Genomic DNA, 18,332 nt, shown 5'->3' on the forward strand with positions numbered 1-18,332 from the left:
TACACTTTCAAAAGTGCCGTCTACACTTTCAAATGTGCTGTCTACACTCTAAAATGTGCTGTCTACACTTAAAAGTGCTGTCTACACTTTCAAAAGTGCTGTCTACACTCTAAAAAGTGCTGTCTACACTTAAAAGTGCTGTCTACACTTTCAAATGTGCTGTCTACACTCTAAAATGTGCTGTCTACACTTAAAAGTGCTGTCTACACTTTCAAAAGTGCTGTCTACACTTTCAAATGTGCTGTCTACACTTTCAAATGTGCTGTCTACACTTTCAAAAGTGCTGTCTACACTCTAAAAAGTGCTGTCTACACTTAAAAGTGCTGTCTACACTTAAAAGTGCTGTCTACACTTTCAAATGTGCTGTCTACACTTTCAAAAGTGCTGTCTACACTCTAAAAAGTGCTGTCTACATCTAAAAAGTGCTGTCTACACTTTCAAAAGTGCTGTCTACACTTTCAAAAGTGCTGTCTACACTTAAAAGTGCTGTCTACACTCTAAAAAGTGCTGTCTACACTCTAAAAAGTGCTGTCTACATCTAAAAAGTGCTGTCTACACTCTCAAAAGTGCTGTCTACACTCTAAAATGTGCTGTCTACATCTAAAAAGTGCTGTCTACACTTAAAAGTGCTGTCTACACTTAAAAGTGCTGTCTACACTTTCAAAAGTGCTGTCTACACTTTCAAAAGTGCCGTCTACACTTTCAAATGTGCCGTCTACACTCTAAAATGTGCTGTCTACACTCTAAAAAGTGCTGTCTACACTTTCAAAAGTGCCGTCTACACTTTCAAATGTGCTGTCTACACTCTAAAATGTGCTGTCTACACTTAAAAGTGCTGTCTACACTTTCAAAAGTGCTGTCTACACTCTAAAAAGTGCCGTCTACACTTTCAAAAGTGCTGTCTACACTTTCAAAAGTGCTGTCTACACTTTCAAAAGTGCTGTCTACACTTTCAAAAGTGCCGTCTACACTTTCAAATGTGCCGTCTACACTCTAAAAAGTGCTGTCTACACTTTCAAATGTGCTGTCTACACTTTCAAAAGTGCTGTCTACACTCTAAAAAGTGCTGTCTACACTTAAAAGTGCTGTCTACACTTTCAAATGTGCTGTCTACACTTTCAAATGTGCTGTCTACACTTTCAAAAGTGCCGTCTACACTCTAAAATGTGCTGTCTACACTTTCAAATGTGCTGTCTGCACTTTCAAATGTGCTGTCTATACTTTCAAAAGTACCGTCTACACTTAAAATGTGCTGTCTACACTTAAAAGTGCTGTCTACACTCTAAAAAGTGCTGTCTACACTTTCAAATGTGCCGTCTACGCTGTGAAAAGTGCCGTCTACACTCTGAATGTGCTGTGCTCTGTGGTATTGCGAGAAAGAATAAAAAACTACCAAAAGGCAAATGGAATATGTCAAGTATCTTTGTATAATTGAGAAAGATAAACCTTGTGTCCTTACGAGTTAAGTCTATTCTAGATTTTATATTGTAGTTTAGTGTATCTTGTGATATATGAGAAATTTAGAACAAAAGAACAATGGCACTGTTGGCGAAACAAAGGCATCGGAGGTGGAGCCAACAGCAATTGTATTAGGAACGACACACAATGAGAATTCTTTGTTGGATATGTTTATTTCGATTAATGATCTGCTTATTTATACTTTAGTCTTGGGTCGCAATTAATAATTATCAGTGAGCAGTCCTCGGTTATAAGGTATATTTGGAAGATCCACATTCTGTGATGTGACAGCTTTACTCAGATGAATTGATTTCGGTCATAGATCCCAGTTATGGATGAAGAGGCTCAATCGGGGTTCTGATGGAGAACCTCTGTGGTGTTTGGGAGTGGACGAAGTAAAGGATTAATACTAGCAAAACAAAAACACAGGAGACTCCTTTTATTCTCGAGAGCTTGATACCTAAAAGGTAGGAAAAAAGAATAAACTCTAAAGCGGGATAAGTACAAGGTAGGTCTTTTATACTAGATGGGTATTTTTAGATGTAGTATAATCCGTGACAAAATAAAGTGTGTTTTTCATAGAAAGAATAGATGACAGATAAACCAATAATAGGCTGTATTTGCGGTATGAATTTGGATGTGAGGTTGATTCATATAAGAGAAAATGAGAAATGATCGGACATGTAGATCAGACGTGTTTGACGTGACATGATGATGTGATCCAATTGGTATAATAATTATGGAATCATTGGTAATTGTTTTCTCTTGTAGATCGGGTGATATGGATTAGTCATGGATGACTAAGTGATATGATGGAGTGGTATCATACGGATGAGAGGTAGGGATGGTGTAATAATATGTACCAAGCTCAGTCAGAATGGAAACATATGTAAATCCCAACCTTCCCTGTTTGGGAACAACGGTCTAGGATGGATAACGACAAGTACAGTAACTCGACTTTTTTCTGAAGCTTATCAAATAAACAAGCCCCCTTGTTTTCTTTAATTTTTTTCGCGATATATCATGGCGCTTACCGTTGAACAAAAAATCGCGGTCATGGCTTACAAGAATGCTGGATGGAGTGCAGCCAAAATTGCGAATATTTCAATGTGGCACGAGCACCATCTACATTGTCATCAAAAACTACGAGCAAAAAGGAACTCGTGAGCGTAAGAAGGGCTCCGAACCACACAAGAAGTCAACAGAACGAGACGTCCGAACGCTGGTGCGAGAAGTCCATAAGGATCGGCGTACACGATTGGCTGATCTTTCCCATCTGCTAACAACGAAGGTCTCCGAGCGAACACTTCAAAGGGAACTACATCGCCTTAGCATCTACTCCCGCGTGGTAAAAAAAAAATCCTTATCTCAATAAGAGACACGTCGCCGAAATTCGCAAGAAAGCATAAAAACTGGTCAGTCGATCAATGGCGAAAGGTGTTTTGGGCTGACGAGGCGTCATTAGAAAGGCAAAAATATACGTCAATTCGCATGTGGCGTACCAACAACGAGGCAAATAATCTCGATTGTTTGGCAACCACGTCTAAAAGCGAGAGAACATCAACAATGGTATGGGGTGCCATAACTTAAAATAAGAAAACGGAACTGGGCATTTTTGCCAAAGAGGGGCGAAAGAATCGCATCGCAGCCCAACATTTTGTAGATCAGATCTATGTAGAACCCTTGAAGCGTTTCTGAAACCCTGATGACAACTTGGTTCTTATGGAAGATGGAGCAATCGCAGCAAAGTCACACAACAATGGCGGCTCAATCATGGCATTCAAAAGCTAGATTGGCCAGCTCTATCTCCAGATCTGAATTCAATAGAAAATATTTGGTATTCAATGAAGTTGAGCGTACCGAAAATGTGCCACGCGGGTATGTCTGACGAACAGCATACCCAAGCAATCCGAGATACTTGGGAGTCTATCGATTACAACATCATCAATAAGTCGGTGGATTCTATGTCAAGAGGATCAAGGCAGTGCTGGAGGTGAAGGGCCGCTCAACTCGGTGGTAATCAGAAGGTATGGGGGTGGTAAACGTAGAAACACATATGATTTTTACATTTGTGAATCATAGTTAGGAAGCAAAGATTATCAAAGATAGACAATAGACAATAGCATCATTTGACACTATTCAATATATTCTATTCATCTTATTTATCATCATTAAGCATATCCAGTAGTGCGGATCTCTAAAATTGTTCAAATTTTCGTGTCGGGTGACTGTAGCAGACATTGAAGGTTGTAGACTGTCGAGTCATCAGTGCTCGAGTCGCCGTCGTCGCCATCGTCGCCATCGTCGCCATTGTTATTGTTGCTGTAATTGGTGATATTATCACTGGCCACCGTATTGTTTCCCGAGGACAAAAGGATGCTGTGGGCCTTGATCTTCGGTATACGTAATGTATCCTCTGAGTCTGTCAAATTTGACGTAGCTGAGTAAGTTTCTTATCGCTAATCTGTATATCTTTTATGCTTACTTGTGGTGGGAAAACGATGGAAGCGGTAGAGGCAGTACAACTTGACTGTTACGGTCTGGCTGCTCATGTTCTCCGTGCTGAATTGTCAAACGAATGGGACCACTGGCAAGGTCGATTTTGCCCTCGATGGCGCAATAAGGACACCCATACGCAGTACTTGCGGGGCGCGCTCTTCCGCTGGGATTTGGCGCTGCACATCCTCTCCTTGCATGAAATAGGCAGTGAAGTATTAATCTTTTGTAATTCTGGACCTTGTTTGGTTATGCTGAAGTGCTTCCAAGTCGCGAAGGATAATGTCTTTATCAGACGGTGCCTCCATGGCGAGATCAAGAGCGACAATACCGGTAAAGTTGTAATGAAGAACGTCATCAGCACCTTCAGATGGAAAAATCGGGGAAGAGCAGCCACCAGGTCGCCCAGAAAAATCCATTCGCATAAAAAGTTTCTTTTTCCGTACTCCGCCAGGTGAAAATCGACAACCTCCCAAAATACTTCACGTACACGTGCCTTCATTTTGTCATAAGCTATTCGTTGAAGATCCGATGCAGATTAACACCATATCATAATCACATACGCAATACCGTGCGATCAATATTAATAATATGAACCCGTTTATTTTATTGACCACATTGCTCCAATAATAATCAAGAATTATTTTTGACGATACAGTTTATTGCGAAAATCGAATCTCCTATATTTTCTTGAAGTGATGCTTCCAAGGCAGAAACTTACAAATTGCACTTTTGTACGCCCGAAGCTTTATTGACATCGTTGGCTACATATGATCGTAAGTAGCAGTTTGCTGAAGGAGTTTTTGAAAGGACTCACATGTGAAGTAGATCTTTTGGATGTTTCATTTTTTGACAAATCCTACTGCGAAAAAAACCATCGCTTGTAACTTGCACTGTTTGCCACTGTTTCATATTTCTGCCCTTGTATGCGATAAACAGTTTGTAAACACTTCGGACTCTCCCCTGATTAGGACCCATAGTAGAAACCAACACAAAAACAAAGACCATCGTATCCGTTCTACATCTTTGCTGTCATAGTTATAAAGCATGGGTCTGCTGCGCAATGAGACACCTGAGGAAGTCATATTTAAGACATCATTCCGCGAAAATTGCGCAAGCTCCTGAAATGCGATGAGTGACGATTGCTTGGCAACATTGACTCGAAAAGATTACCTGCTGTGTATGTGGTATCCTATGAATTTTGTGCTTATCAGCCGCAGTAGAGATGGTTGAGAACTGATCATTTTAAGTGATTTGTAGACATCCACCCCTTACTTTATCTTACAGTGAGTGCGCACAGTAGCAAAGCAGTTTGCCTAAATTATTAAGTATGCAGGCTTGTGTACTTCGACCATTGTTTTTAGAGGAGCTTTTTGTCCAAGGTTTTGGTTTTGCAGAGAGTGGATAAAAATAGCATCGTCGTTTTTTTTTGTATCGGCCAGCGAGTCAATAAGACTGAATTCATAGTTAAGAATATTCTTCAGAGATCTTGATAAAATTCCCCCTTTCTTTTCAATTAAGCAATCAGCATATTGGCATTTCTTAGCTGTTTTTCAGTGCACAAAGGAATGTGGAAAAGCCGGCAGCAGCATCTTTCCCTGAACTTAAATCTCAAGTTCGGCGTCTTCCCCATTTCAATCACCGATTTTTTTTGGAGCCATGATGTTTATGCATGCGACAGGCAAAGTCCAAACGGTGACGAACCAATCGCAGTATGCGCCATGCTTGTGTGACGCAACAAGCTCACTTTTTCGTCCACTACCTCCTTTGGTAACTTTCTGTCTTGCTTTTATTTTCCCTTCCTCTTTACCGACATATTGCTTGTCAATGCCATATCCATGGATACTATAGATTCTAGAGTTCCCAATAAGGATCGTTCAACGGCAAAATCTCTTCCCAATCCATCTAAAGTAGACACTACATTATATTCGGGAGGTCTATATAATTCGTCATCAGCGCAAATGTATTCTGACGGCAGTGAAAGTACCGCTCACCTTGACACTCCACCATCGGCAACTGTTACTGCTGTTCGCTACAAAACGCGAACTGGATTATTTGTGCAACCTTTTTTAAAGAAACAGAACGTCGCTTCAAGCTCTTCTTCCAGCGACGAGCATATCGTTGCCGCTCATTCGGAATCTCCATCATCGGTGTCAACCTCAAACTCTTTGTCAAACAGTCCTCACTCTCAACTGCCTCCCATTCCTATCAGCAAATACCATACTGCTGGAGCTTCGTCCACAGTGCCTTCTTCTACCTCCTTGACACCTTCCGCGCCTATTAAACCCGCAACTCCCGTTGATAACTCCGCTACCGCCAGTCCAAAAAAACGACCGCCGTTGAATGATACAGTTTACAGCAGCAGTCCCAATAGCGAACCGGAATTCTCCTTTGGATCACAACAGAGCACGAGTTACTCCAGCCCTCGTTCCGTTGAAACGCCAATATCCATGGCAGCAGGCTTGCCTAAATTTGCCAGTCCACCCGCAGGCAGTGGAGGCCGCTACATGGTCAAATCGAAACGCGCTAGCTGGATTGATGCCAGCGCCGGTTTTATGCAACCTCATGATGGGGGCACTTCTTCGACTCTAATCATATTGCCCGACCACAGCCGTCCTTCGACAACGAGGAAAAGTTCCTTGGCCGACGATAGTCATCCTTCCTCGCCCGCAGCTCACTCCTCACAAGGCGAAGTGCTTACTACACCAGCAGACAAACACCGAGGATCATCACTAGAACATCAAGACCTTGATTCATGGTCCCACGTGACTGGGTCAAATACGGTGCACAAGTCAGGCTCTCTTTCAAAACTGCGTGAGAGGAGACTGCCGGTCAATATTCCAAGGGCCAAACCTTACCGTGAGAATTCACTCGATTATTCCATGATGCCATCGATATCGACTTCATCCGACCATCGTCCCCCGACCCTCTCCTCCTCCTATGATGCCGATATCCATAAAGGCTATTCCTTTATCGATGGGAATATGGCCGATACCGAGGACACCGTATCGCCAGACACTCAAAGTTTGTCCTCCTTTTACTTGCGCGGCACATCTAGACCCGAAATTCAGCAAAACGGATCGTTTTATCACGGTCGCACATCCTCCATGTCATCGGTGATGACAGACGCTAGTGTGATTACAGAAGACTATGGCTCTTCTCTTCTTAACCATACGTTTTATCCCTCACTTTCTAATAGAGTTCATCAATCGATAAGCATCGATAAAGGTATGCTTATTTTGTCTCGAAGACTTGTTGACAAATCAACTCCATCGGTACATACTGAGCTAAGAGCGCCTTGAAATTTTCAATTAGGTCGTTTATCACCAGCACACGATTCCAGCCCCACCTCGTCTTCTCCTGTTGGGGGACATCCTCTATCGAGTGCACCTTTTAGATCGTCCGCTCAACCATTAGTGAAAAAAGTATATCATCGACCTTCTCTCTCTATGGCACGCAATGTATCCACCACCAGCACTTCGACCATAAGCAATGGTAATGCATCGGATCACTCAGAGCTGGGCCCGCGAGAGAAACGGTCGATTAATTCAAGTACTTCGTCCCAACCCACCACTGCCAGTCGGTCGTCCAAGCTAATCCATGCCACAATACCGGCCTATCAGCACTCGTTACGCTCGTATCTGCGGAAGCAACTTTTCACCAAAGGAAAAATACCACGCGACCGAAGCTGTCATGCTTACGACAGACGGTGCGAGCCAGATAAAGATGTGATCGAAATTGATCTTGATGCAAGCTACCACTCGGAAGACGAAAAAAAATCGTCGTCGGACATTCCTGATTTTTCGAAATGCCGATCACCCATCTACCCATCCACGTTATTAAATGCTACAGAACATGATACCGAGTTTTTGATTGCCTTCATACAATCACAGCAAGGCAGTACATCTGCCCCTGAGCTCTTTCATCCAGAGGACGAACAGCAATTCGATTATTTTTGGCACTGGCATGATATGCCGTCTAGCGAGAGTATGACTTTTTTTTTCTCCTGTTTTATCTTTTGCCAACACATGACGCATGTCGCAATAACATTTGTTTGTGTAGATGATCTTTCTATATTGGCATCACAGTCACCTTCTGTTCATCCAATGAGCCAGCCAGTTCCCACATTATCTCATCGTATCTACGCTGAAAAGCTTTATTTTTCTCGTCTAGCAAAGATAGAGAAATGGTTTTCGTCGAATTCTCGCTTAAGAAAAGACGACGGTACAAATATGGGATCCACATCAGAGCAGGAATTAGTACACCAACCAACCGATTGCCAGAACGCGAATGATATCAACCATAAAAATAAATTAAACGTGATGCATTCGATTCCGTGGAATGATTGGACACAAGATTACGAGATGACAGTAAACCATCCTCATGACTCGGTCAAGACAAAAACAGAAAAAGGAAATGATGCACAACCGTCTATCGTTCATACCGCATTCTCCTGGTGGAATACCGTGAGAGTACTTGCGTTGGATGGGAATTCCGACCATTTGCCATGGTGAGAAAAAAAGATAAACTTACTCTGTTTATATCACGCCTGTAGATAACCTTATTTGTGGGGTTTTCCGTGCCATATAGCAATACCTCGGATCCTGTGTTATTATCCCCATCAACGAATCCAGATAGACCCAGATCAGACGGGCCTGCTTCATCTAAAGCGCGAAATGCTGTATCACCTGGACACAAAGCCTCCTTATCCTTGGATTTACATGATCTTCACTACCATTTTCCCGAAACGATAAATCCGTCACGACAAAACAGCAACGGAGTCAAACTGTTACGTCGCTGTATCACTCCACCCTGTGACAGTAGTGAAGTCAACTATTGGGGAAGCTACAATAACGACGCTCTATCCAACCATGCGAGCCCGCTTTTGCAAGCCGTCCATCCCTCTGCGATGTCTCGAGCTATCAGTAATTCTACCGTGGATGGACATCGCTCAGCGCATCCCATTGATAGAATGCCTTCAACCGGTCTTTTAAGCAGCATTTTTGCTGTCGGTATGGAAAATGATACCAAAACTTCGGTGCGGATGCATCACACCATACGGTCAAGACTACAATATACCAAATGCGTATGCGACCGTGAATTATGCGAAATTATTGACGGTATCAATAATTATGTCGAGAAAGGGTTGCTCTATGTGGAAACGGTCAATGACAGTATATCGCAGGGTGAGTTTGCATGATAGTTCTGGTATTAGGGAAGGAGGAAACCGTATTTAACGTCATCTTTCCTACTTGCTTTTTGCTTCCGTTTACAGAGAATGGCAGGACATGTTTTGCAGAAGATATAGGCAACGCCTGCGGAAATGATCGCGTCGGTTACAATTCACCCATATCACCGAGTCCGCTGAGAAAGAGCGAACTTCTCGAATGCCTGCAGAACCTTGAAAGCAACGAAATGTCGATCACCTGCCACGATTCCCAATCGGACCATACATCAGCCCGAAAGCAGAAACATGAAATGTCACCAACCGCCTATGCAACCAACAATCCTTGGAATAAAACAGAGATCGATAATATCAATGCGAAAAAGACAAAAGATCCTACTTTTGCAGTAACACCCATTGCTGAAGATTCCTATCTTCCGACACCGTTTGTTCTAGCTCTGCAAGATCTTATCTGCTTATCGCAAAAGGTTCTCGATACGGAAGTGGAGTTGTTCCTCGAGAACGCAGGAGCCTGCGCGGAATTGGTCTCCCTTATTCAAGCCGTAGGCATGCAATGGAACTGTCATCCAGACTGGCCATGCAAAGAATGGTATGTGCGACTGTTGCTTAGTGTGGCTGCATTGAACCGAGTGCTTGAATGGTGGGAAGCGGAACGAAATTTCTGGACAGCGACCTTGGCATCGGCCTCGACCCCATCGGCCACTGCTCATTCTACCCATGAACCGGACAATACTGATATAGAATCAGTCAGTGGCATCTCGCGAAATGATGAGAGCGAATACAGTAGCAGCCTCGGTCGCTATCGTCGTATTAGCGAGACAGGGAGCGCCTGTAGTTATAGTGGAAGCGTGGATACACTGTCCTTCCCGCACGATTTAGCCACACCATTCCAAATCTCCACATCGACGTCCACTGCAACACGTGAGGACGACTCGAGAATAAGGGATATAAATGGTCATATGCAACTGCAAGCAGAGGCAGAGCGAGGTCAGAGTCGTACAATAGTGATGGAACTGAGCCTGTCTGATCAAACGGTGCAATATGTCAGCCCTATATGGCGCGATCTTATTGGGTAAGAGTCCCTGTAAAACCTTTGTTATTCCGATGTCGCTTAACATGGAATTTTTATTAATTGAACAAAGATCGGATCCACAAACCCTCGTCGGTTCGGCCATTCTGCCTATTTTAGCGGACAAAGATGGGGATATCTTCAAGACTGCGAGCAATGCGCTCTTGACGGACAACTCAAAAACGGTGGAAATACAATTCACTGTAACGGTAGAGGCGAAGGAACGCAGGATGGAAGGCAAAGGTATGCTCATATACAATCGCGTAACAGGAGAACCGAGCCATACTATGTGGGTGTTAAAACCATTGATATTCGATCGCCTTTCGATCCGTGAGCCAATGGAGCCGACATCACTGGACACTAGCCAACGTTTGTTCGCAGAAGAGATTTCATTAACCAATGCCCGGAAGGATGATGCATCTCAGCCATCAGAGAATTTCGATGGATCGGATATACAGTCATTGGAGAAAGGCCGAATAGAGGATGGCCTTGTGACTGACCGTGAAGCAAGCAGCCAACCGAAGCCTTATGGTGACGAAGATATGCCACCGGTCTTGATGAATAATTTACCATCCGCAGGCACAGGCTCCTCACTGCTTGTAAACCCAGCAGCGTCGGAATCTCCGGCTTCTTGTCCATCGCCTATAATATCCATGCCTCCTGTGCTATGTTATGTCTGCGAACGATGGATTGTTGCGGCTTTTTTCGAGCAACATACGGAACTATGTGTCGAAATTCATCGTACGGAGATGGACGTTATATTATGTAATGATAACCTGCGAGAAGTCAAGGGCCACATTCAAGAGCTCTTGGAGCTTTCGGATCACGACAAGTTACAAGACATGGACAAAGAGCACAGTGCCGATGATACAGAGAAGAGTGAACTTTTTCGACCAGTTACTCCTGTGATAGGAAGCACAGTACGTGAGAACAGTCTCTATGGCGAATCCTCTGAAACTCAAGTTTCACACGTCTCCTGTGCAACGGATCCAATGGAAACGAAGCAATGCCACGAAGCGACTTACAGAAATTTGCTGGCCATCATGGATGTGGCTCTTAGTATTGCTATGCCAGGCAGCCCAGAAGATGTAGAGGAATTTACAGAGGAGACCATGCGGCAAGAAAAGTCAGACGGAGAAGTAAGTAAAAAGCATCTGGCCGAATCATGCAACGCACGGGACAAGCTCGCACAAATCTTGTATTGGCGCAAACCCACTGCAGACGAAGAAAGCGTCACCTCACTAATTTCCGACGTCGAACTGATGATCAAAAGCAAAGTGCACGCTGTTAATCGTATGCGAGATCGACTCGAGTATAATGAGCTTGTTCGTGCCGAATATCAGCGGACAATGAAGAAGGAAACAGGATGGACGGAATTTGTACCGCAAGAATGCGAGATAGATGACGCTCAACAACATGATCCCGTGAATCCGATTACACAGAAGGATACTGAATCTAATCCAACGTCTAACCCCAAAAAGGGCGAAGAACAATCAACGAACAAGAAAAGCATTTTGAGTCGCCTGATGACTTGGAAAGCAAAAAGTGCTTCGAGTATGAACCGATTGTCAAAGCGTCATCGATACAAAAAATCACCCACTGTGCCCGCTTCGCTGAAGATTCTGAAGAAAGAAGCTTCCGAACCTTCTAATGTTACCTGCGACGACCCAAAACGACGTCCTTCCAAGCACTCAATTACTTCGGCATGCCAAAGCCCCAATGGCACTGTGTCTGGAAGGCCACCCATGTCTCCCAACGCCACCATGACGAACCGACCCACTGTGCCTTGCATTAAGGATTTTGACATTATTAAGCCGATCAGTAAAGGCGCGTTTGGATCTGTTTTTCTTGCCAAGAAACGTTTGACAGGCGATTATTATGCGATCAAATTCCTGAAAAAGGCGGACATGATTTCCAAAAACCAAGTGACGAACGTGAAAGCCGAACGTATGATTCTCATGACGCAGACTGACAGTCCGTTTGTGACCAAGTTATATTATACTTTCCAGTCAAAGGACTACTTGTACCTCGTTCTTGAATATCTCAATGGGGGCGATTGTTCGGCTTTGATCAAGGTCTTGGGCAATTTACCTGAAGATTGGGCTCGCAATTATTTGGCGGAAGTAACACTGGGGCTCACGTACCTGCACAACAAGAGTGTCATACATCGGTAAGTGACCTACTGTCTCATGACCGCAGCGATTGCGCTAACCTCTGCGTGTAGTGATCTAAAGCCCGATAACCTGTTAATTGATGCGCAAGGGCACTTGAAACTGACAGACTTTGGACTCTCGCGTATCGGGTTTTTAGATCGTCGCGTAAGGAACGAACTTAGCAGCAGCCCGTTTGACAATGAGGCCGCTTTACCTACTTCGCCAGCGCCATCCCGTTCGGGTACTCCACCTCATTCACCTGCTTCCTCCTTGATATCGTCTGCCGGGCCCATGTATCGTCATTCTTATTTCAACCTACTTTTCGACCGTGGACCGAAGCGCCGGGGATCGATCGGTAGCTCCGTTTCCGGTGATGGTACTACGCCGGGCATGGCCGTTGATACCGGAACGAGCAGTGTGGCATCTGGCTACACAGAGGAACGCATACCAAGACATCGAACAAGCAGTGCTGCTTTTAGTAATATCACTCCAACCACGCCCGGCATTTTGACGCCCAGTTTATTGGCTACTGAACGTATCGATAACGAGCAAAAGGGCTGCGCCAAGCGTGCTGTTGGTACACCCGATTACCTTGCCCCTGAGAGTATTCTCGGTACAGGACAAGATTCTATGGTGGATTGGGTAAGGCTTACGATATAAAGTACATCAAATGATGAAAATAGCGGAAAACTAACTGCTGAATTCAGTGGGCTTTGGGCGTAATTTGCTACGAATTCTTGTACGGTTACCCGCCTTTTCATGCGGATACACCCGACCAAGTATTCAAGAATATCCTGTCACGGCGCATTGACTGGCATGAAGATACCGTTCATATATCAGCAGAGGCCCGCGATTTCATGGAGCGCCTTATGACCCTGGATCCCGATAAACGACTTGGTGTAAATGGGGCAGAGGAAGTGCAACAGCATCCTTTTTTTAGATGCATCGATTGGGAGAAACTTTTGACCGAAACACCTCCTTTTGTACCTCAACCAGCCGATATGGAAGATACTGATTACTTTGATACGCGGGGTGCGACTATGCAACCTATTGACGAAGCTTTTAAATCGGCTGCAAAGCAACAAGTGGAACAAGCGCGAGCCATTATCAGAGAGCAGAACCCCGAAAAACTGACACCATTCCCCGATGGACCGCAAAACGCTGGAGGGATTCCATTGGGCGACCTTGCTATCAGCGGTGATACAACTGCCGGTGCTGATTTTGGTACCTTTGTGTATAAAAATTTGCCTATGCTTGAAAAAGCCAACGAAGACGCTATCCGCAAAATTCGCCAAGACAGTATCGTCACCAGTGCCTCCAGCAGTACCGACATTGATTCAGCCAATGAGCGAGTGGTGCATCGATCTTTACCAGCTATCTCTCGTATAACCCAAAGTTCCCTGGGTGAGGCGGATCCACGTAGAGGAACAGAAATCCAATTGTCTACTTCGATGCCTACGACACCACGCAATATATCACCTTCCACATCATCCCAGTTCTTACCACCATCCATTCGAAAATCAATGGATACATCCTCTCGACTTCTTCGATCCACAGGTGACAAATCGCATCGTACACGATCAGCTTCCTCCCCCGGAAACCATACAGCTGCTATTGTCACTCGAAGCGCACCGATTCCATTACCTTGGAACCCATCACCTTCCTCTCCAAGGGAAGAATCCCCTCGAGAACGCATCTACCGATCGTCGTTACTGTCGTTCGCTTGTCTCTCGGACCCTCGACATCCCATGGATACCACCCCCTCCGATCAGCGTGTAAAACCTTTGGATTGTTTAATAGCGGATGACAATCCTATCAGTTGTAAGATTCTCGAAACCATACTACAGATGCATCAATGCCGGTGCGTCATTGTACGAAATGGAGCGCAAGCTATTCGTTGTGCCGTAGGCGATGTTCAATTTGATATCATCTTCATGGATATTCGTATGCCTATTAGTAAGTTCAAAAAACCCTAGCATGTTGTTTATTTATTTATGGTGCTTACATTTATTTCATCGCTTCAGTTGATGGCGAAGCTGCAGCGCGTATGATCAAGTCTACCAACCATGTCAATCGTGATACACCCATTATTGCCGTCACAGCGTATGAACAAACAGCTCACTTGACGGGCACATTTGATGACGTTCTAAGCAAACCTATCACAAAAGACATGATTCTGCGACGGTTAAAGCAATTTTGCCGTCCTTATCATTCATTATCTGGTTCGGTCTATGATACTCAGATTCTCAATGGGCTAAACTTGATGATCCAAAAATCTGCAGCCTTACTCTAATACCCCTAATTGCTCATGAACCCAATACTTGCAACACCTCATCATCGCATCTATTTTTTTTTCAATCATATATACCCTTTGCACTCCACTTTTTTGCATTTTTTTTTAAATGGCCTCCATTCCCTCTACCGGTATAACAAAAAGACTTTTTTGCATCCTGTTGGCCTTTATATACTGACGCTTCAACATTTCACATCTCAACATCTTTTCGTAGACACTTGCTTTTACAATATTGCTTTTTTTTTTTTGCATAAAGATCATTTCCATCATTTTTACTAACAAGCCGTACACCCGCTGTGCAATGGATGCCACCTGCTACTGGACGTCACCCCCTTACATTGAGCGACATTCGTCAGACAAAAGCCTAACGCATACGGCATAACCTGGGCGAGACTCACGATGAAACTTTGGTATATTAATGTCAATACTCTGGCATACCGTACAGTCATGATTTCCAAACATGTGTGCAGCAGCATTTATTGACCCCCTCAGTCCCGTCCCGCCCAAGGTTATTGGGTATTTTTTAAAAAAAAATGAGTTAGTAAGCTCTTTGATTGATTCAAATGCCGTCAAGATATTTTACCTTTGTTGTGTGAGGCAGCAGATATCCAGAGCTTCCCGGCCGAAATAAAAAGAGACGATACAAAATATAAAAAAAAAGTAAATACAATAGGTGCGTCTGTAAAAACCCCCTAAAAATCCTGTGGGAAAAAAAAAGGAGGAAAAGACTGCAAGAAGACTATAACTAAAATACAAATATACAAACTACGAACTACGAAATAAAATGGTCGGGAAGAAATATCGAAGACGATACCACGGGAAGTAATCCAGGTGAAGCCAAGCTGAGGAGGACGCGTAAGCGTTGCCGATGAAAAAGAGAGTCACACCACCGACGATGCCCTTTTGACGGGCAACATTTGATGCGCGAAACAAAGTCGAAAGATTTGGAGGGATGGATGACTTGCCAGGCGAAAAAGAAAACCGGAGAGAAAACCAAAAGCTAAGGAAGAATAGAAAAAAGAACAGGTAAGTTTTTCCTTGTTGAAGAACTGATAAAAAACCATTTGATGGTACCTTCTGATTGTGATGGTCGATTTAACCGAGTCAGCTACACGGGAAAGCCATAGTCGTGGCGATGGACGCAGCTAGGAACTTGATGAAATAAAATAGTACCAGGGCTTCTTAGGTGAACCGAAGTTAGAGAAAAACGAAGACAAAAAGAACAAAGGACCTCCAAAAATAAAAGCTTTAAATATAAAAGCGAAAAAGAAAAAGCTTCAAAAATAGAGCTCCAAAGAACAATGAATTCACCCTTTTTCAGGAAAAAGACCAAAATAAAAACTGCAGATAAAGACTGTAAAGATAAAAAGCAGAAAGAAGCTGCATAAAAATTAAAGCTACAAAAGACGTGTGAATGACCACTTTCTAAATGAAAAAAAGCTCCAAAAATAAAATCTGATAAAAGCAAAAAGAAACTGCATGAAAATAGAGCTCTATAAGTATGAATGATCGCCTTTAAAATAAATAAAAATTGACACACACCAATGAATGAACAATGAGCAATGTCGCCAGATCAGCTACATTGGTAAAGCATTTCTGCTCATGCACCTTTAATCACCGAAAACTGGAAAGAAAAAAATCAAAAGGACACACATTTACTGACAAAGACAACTTATTAAATAATGCTACAAAGACGCGAGATCGACATTGACAATAGCCCTTTACAGAAAGTTCTCCTCTCCTTCCATTGAACTTTTCCAACATCTTTGAATGAATAAATAACACCAAGCGAAGTAGCTGCCAAATCCATATGATGAAAAGGAACACCATGTAACTGTTTTTTAGCTCGCAAATTTTGGCGTGCGGCGACTGGTCTTTAGTTTGGCAAGAATTTTAATAGTAGCACGTGTTTATCTTTTATAGATCATAAAGTGATGCTCTTTCGGTCTGTAGTTTGTTGTTACTCTTGAGGCTAGTGGGAATAGTAGCTGATTAAAGATGTGTTCGAAATGGTATGCTCCATTTCCAATATTCAGAACTCCGCACTCGAATTTGTGTATCCAAAGGTCATGGTGTTCTCTTAACTCTAATCTTTTGTCAATAAGCGGTTGATTTTTCGGTAAGAGTTAGTTGATGTGCGCATAAATCTTTGCGTATTCAATGGACAACAGAGTAGCACAGTCTCTTTTTCTTTTTTCCCGGGGGTCTTGCCCCCCCCCTGACCTACCGCCACATAGCGATCATTTTCTTCATCCACGACAGAGGAACAACAATATGTACACAAAGTTAGGAACAGAAATAGTCAGGCATCGTATAATATTAAATGGAGAGACAAAAATAGATAAAAGAAAAAATCATACTTGGGAAAACATAGCATGAGGATAAAATCAAAAGGAACATAAGGATAAAAAGCATACAGTAAAACATAAAGGTGAAGAATAACTTGAAAAATCATAGCAAAGGATGAAAGCAAAGGAGCATAAGACAAAATACAAACAGTAAGATATAAAGGAATAATAAAAACAACAACATAAGGGTAAAGAACGCCACCAGAACCATCAACAAAGAACAATCGGGCTGATTCGTTGTTTCCATGCGTGACACTCTGGAGAATTGCGTCGTATACGGCATGTTGATCACGGTTTAGGCCCTCGTGTGTTTGGGGAACATTGGCAGCGTCTGCGATGAGATCGAATTGTTCTCTTACCAGTCTGGGCTGACGGCGAAGTGTGCTTCTGCCAATTTCTTGGCGATCAGGAAGAACAAAGCGATCGTAATTCAGCAGTGAACTCGATTGGCGGTTCAGATGCTCTTCAATGTCCAGCATAGCGCGATCGTACACGATTTGGGGCGGCTCAATTTGATGATCATTGTCTTGATTTTGATTGCTCCAAAAATGGAATAGACTTCTGCCAAATGCTGGCGGAACTGCATCCAAAGCGCAAACGAGTCAGGAGCCTGACATTTTCTGTCATTGTCGGCATGATACATTGCTGCTGCAGCACGATCGTGGCCTTTGTAAACATACTTGTACAGGTATTTGACGCTTTCCAGAGAAGTACAGATTTCGACGTTAATGTGAGCGTTATATCTTGCACAGAGGTATCGATTGTGGTGAACAACCCATCTATTGTCCAGCTGGACATGGTTCATGACCACAAAATCACCATTGTTGCGACGACCACGGGTAACCACTGTGATCTTCGATAGTAGCTTCATTGAAGGAGCGCGGGTAACGCTTTTTACATGAGCCGATTTCCATGCAGAGAGACCTCGGATGCGTTGTTCCACACGGACCGTGCATCATACATCTGCTGACGGTGTCGTAGAGATCAGGAAATCTCTCTCTGTCCGGAAGTTCGGCACACCCGATACGATCATAGTCATCAAGTGTTCTCGGCTTTTCCTCCGGATGTAGCACCAAAAGCAAATGAAGATGCGGTAAGCCTCGCTTCTGAAACTCCACCGTGTGTACATGGGTAACGTCTCTTTCCAAAACATGGGTCTTCTTTAGATCAGAGCTTTACGCTTCATGTTAAAAATTCGAGCGCAAAGGTCGGACCGATCAACAGCTGTCTGTCAACCAATCATAAATATTTGTTTTTCAAAAATTACCCAATCAAAGCCAACAAATGTAGCAAAAGCCCAATGCGACTGCCTTGTGACTGAAAATTAGCG

At 43.5% G+C, this 18,332-nt stretch overlaps 5 protein-coding genes across 5 annotated transcripts; 4 read left to right on the top strand and 1 right to left on the bottom strand.

Annotated features, from left to right (window-relative positions):
* Positions 1 to 3,194: 3,194 nt before the first annotated feature.
* Positions 3,195 to 3,695, top strand: BYT42DRAFT_628521 (uncharacterized protein; the record flags this gene model as incomplete). The annotated part of the gene is made up of 1 exon (XM_051572424.1): positions 3,195 to 3,695. A coding segment is annotated over one exon (261 nt), but the record flags the coding sequence as incomplete, so codon positions are not given.
* BYT42DRAFT_183200 (uncharacterized protein) lies at positions 3,696 to 4,491 on the top strand. The gene has a single exon (XM_051562426.1). It carries the CDS (start codon positions 3,936 to 3,938, stop codon positions 4,410 to 4,412), a length of 477 nt encoding a protein of 158 aa, XP_051427082.1. The 5' UTR covers positions 3,696 to 3,935; the 3' UTR covers positions 4,413 to 4,491.
* Positions 4,492 to 5,392: 901 nt separating this feature from the next.
* On the top strand, positions 5,393 to 7,738 carry BYT42DRAFT_183351 (uncharacterized protein). The gene is made up of 3 exons (XM_051562427.1): positions 5,393 to 7,182; positions 7,270 to 7,449; positions 7,535 to 7,738. Exons 1-3 carry the CDS (start codon positions 5,793 to 5,795, stop codon positions 7,549 to 7,551), a joined length of 1,587 nt encoding a protein of 528 aa, XP_051427083.1. The 5' UTR covers positions 5,393 to 5,792; the 3' UTR covers positions 7,552 to 7,738.
* BYT42DRAFT_183352 (uncharacterized protein) lies at positions 7,739 to 14,884 on the top strand. The gene is made up of 7 exons (XM_051562428.1): positions 7,739 to 8,426; positions 8,510 to 9,140; positions 9,230 to 10,211; positions 10,282 to 12,378; positions 12,433 to 13,003; positions 13,069 to 14,317; positions 14,386 to 14,884. The coding sequence occupies exons 1-7, from the start codon at positions 7,926 to 7,928 to the stop codon at positions 14,652 to 14,654; spliced, it is 6,300 nt and encodes a 2,099-aa protein (XP_051427084.1). The 5' UTR covers positions 7,739 to 7,925; the 3' UTR covers positions 14,655 to 14,884.
* Positions 14,885 to 14,929: 45 nt separating this feature from the next.
* BYT42DRAFT_555780 (uncharacterized protein) lies at positions 14,930 to 15,164 on the bottom strand (the record flags this gene model as incomplete). The annotated part of the gene is made up of 1 exon (XM_051566711.1): positions 14,930 to 15,164. Exon 1 carries the CDS (start codon positions 15,101 to 15,103, stop codon positions 14,930 to 14,932), a length of 174 nt encoding a protein of 57 aa, XP_051427085.1. The 5' UTR covers positions 15,104 to 15,164.
* Positions 15,165 to 18,332: the final 3,168 nt, after the last annotated feature.

Source organism: Radiomyces spectabilis (genome assembly GCF_025331425.1).
Source record: "Radiomyces spectabilis strain NRRL 2753 chromosome Unknown BYT42scaffold_2, whole genome shotgun sequence".
Taxonomy (NCBI): domain Eukaryota; kingdom Fungi; phylum Mucoromycota; class Mucoromycetes; order Mucorales; family Radiomycetaceae; genus Radiomyces; species Radiomyces spectabilis.

Bases quoted from the DNA above. Each gene is read 5' to 3' on its own strand.
- BYT42DRAFT_183200 (XM_051562426.1), top strand. From the start codon at position 3,936: ATGCTTACTTGTGGTGGGAAAACGATGGAAGCGGTAGAGGCAGTACAA.
- BYT42DRAFT_183351 (XM_051562427.1), top strand. From the start codon at position 5,793: ATGGATACTATAGATTCTAGAGTTCCCAATAAGGATCGTTCAACGGCA. The intron at 7,183-7,269 runs GTATGCTTATTT...ATTTTCAATTAG, and splicing joins ATCGATAAGCATCGATAAAG to GTCGTTTATCACCAGCACAC.
- BYT42DRAFT_183352 (XM_051562428.1), top strand. From the start codon at position 7,926: ATGCCGTCTAGCGAGAGTATGACTTTTTTTTTCTCCTGTTTTATCTTT. The intron at 13,004-13,068 runs GTAAGGCTTACG...TGCTGAATTCAG, and splicing joins AAGATTCTATGGTGGATTGG to TGGGCTTTGGGCGTAATTTG. The intron at 14,318-14,385 runs GTAAGTTCAAAA...TCATCGCTTCAG, and splicing joins GGATATTCGTATGCCTATTA to TTGATGGCGAAGCTGCAGCG.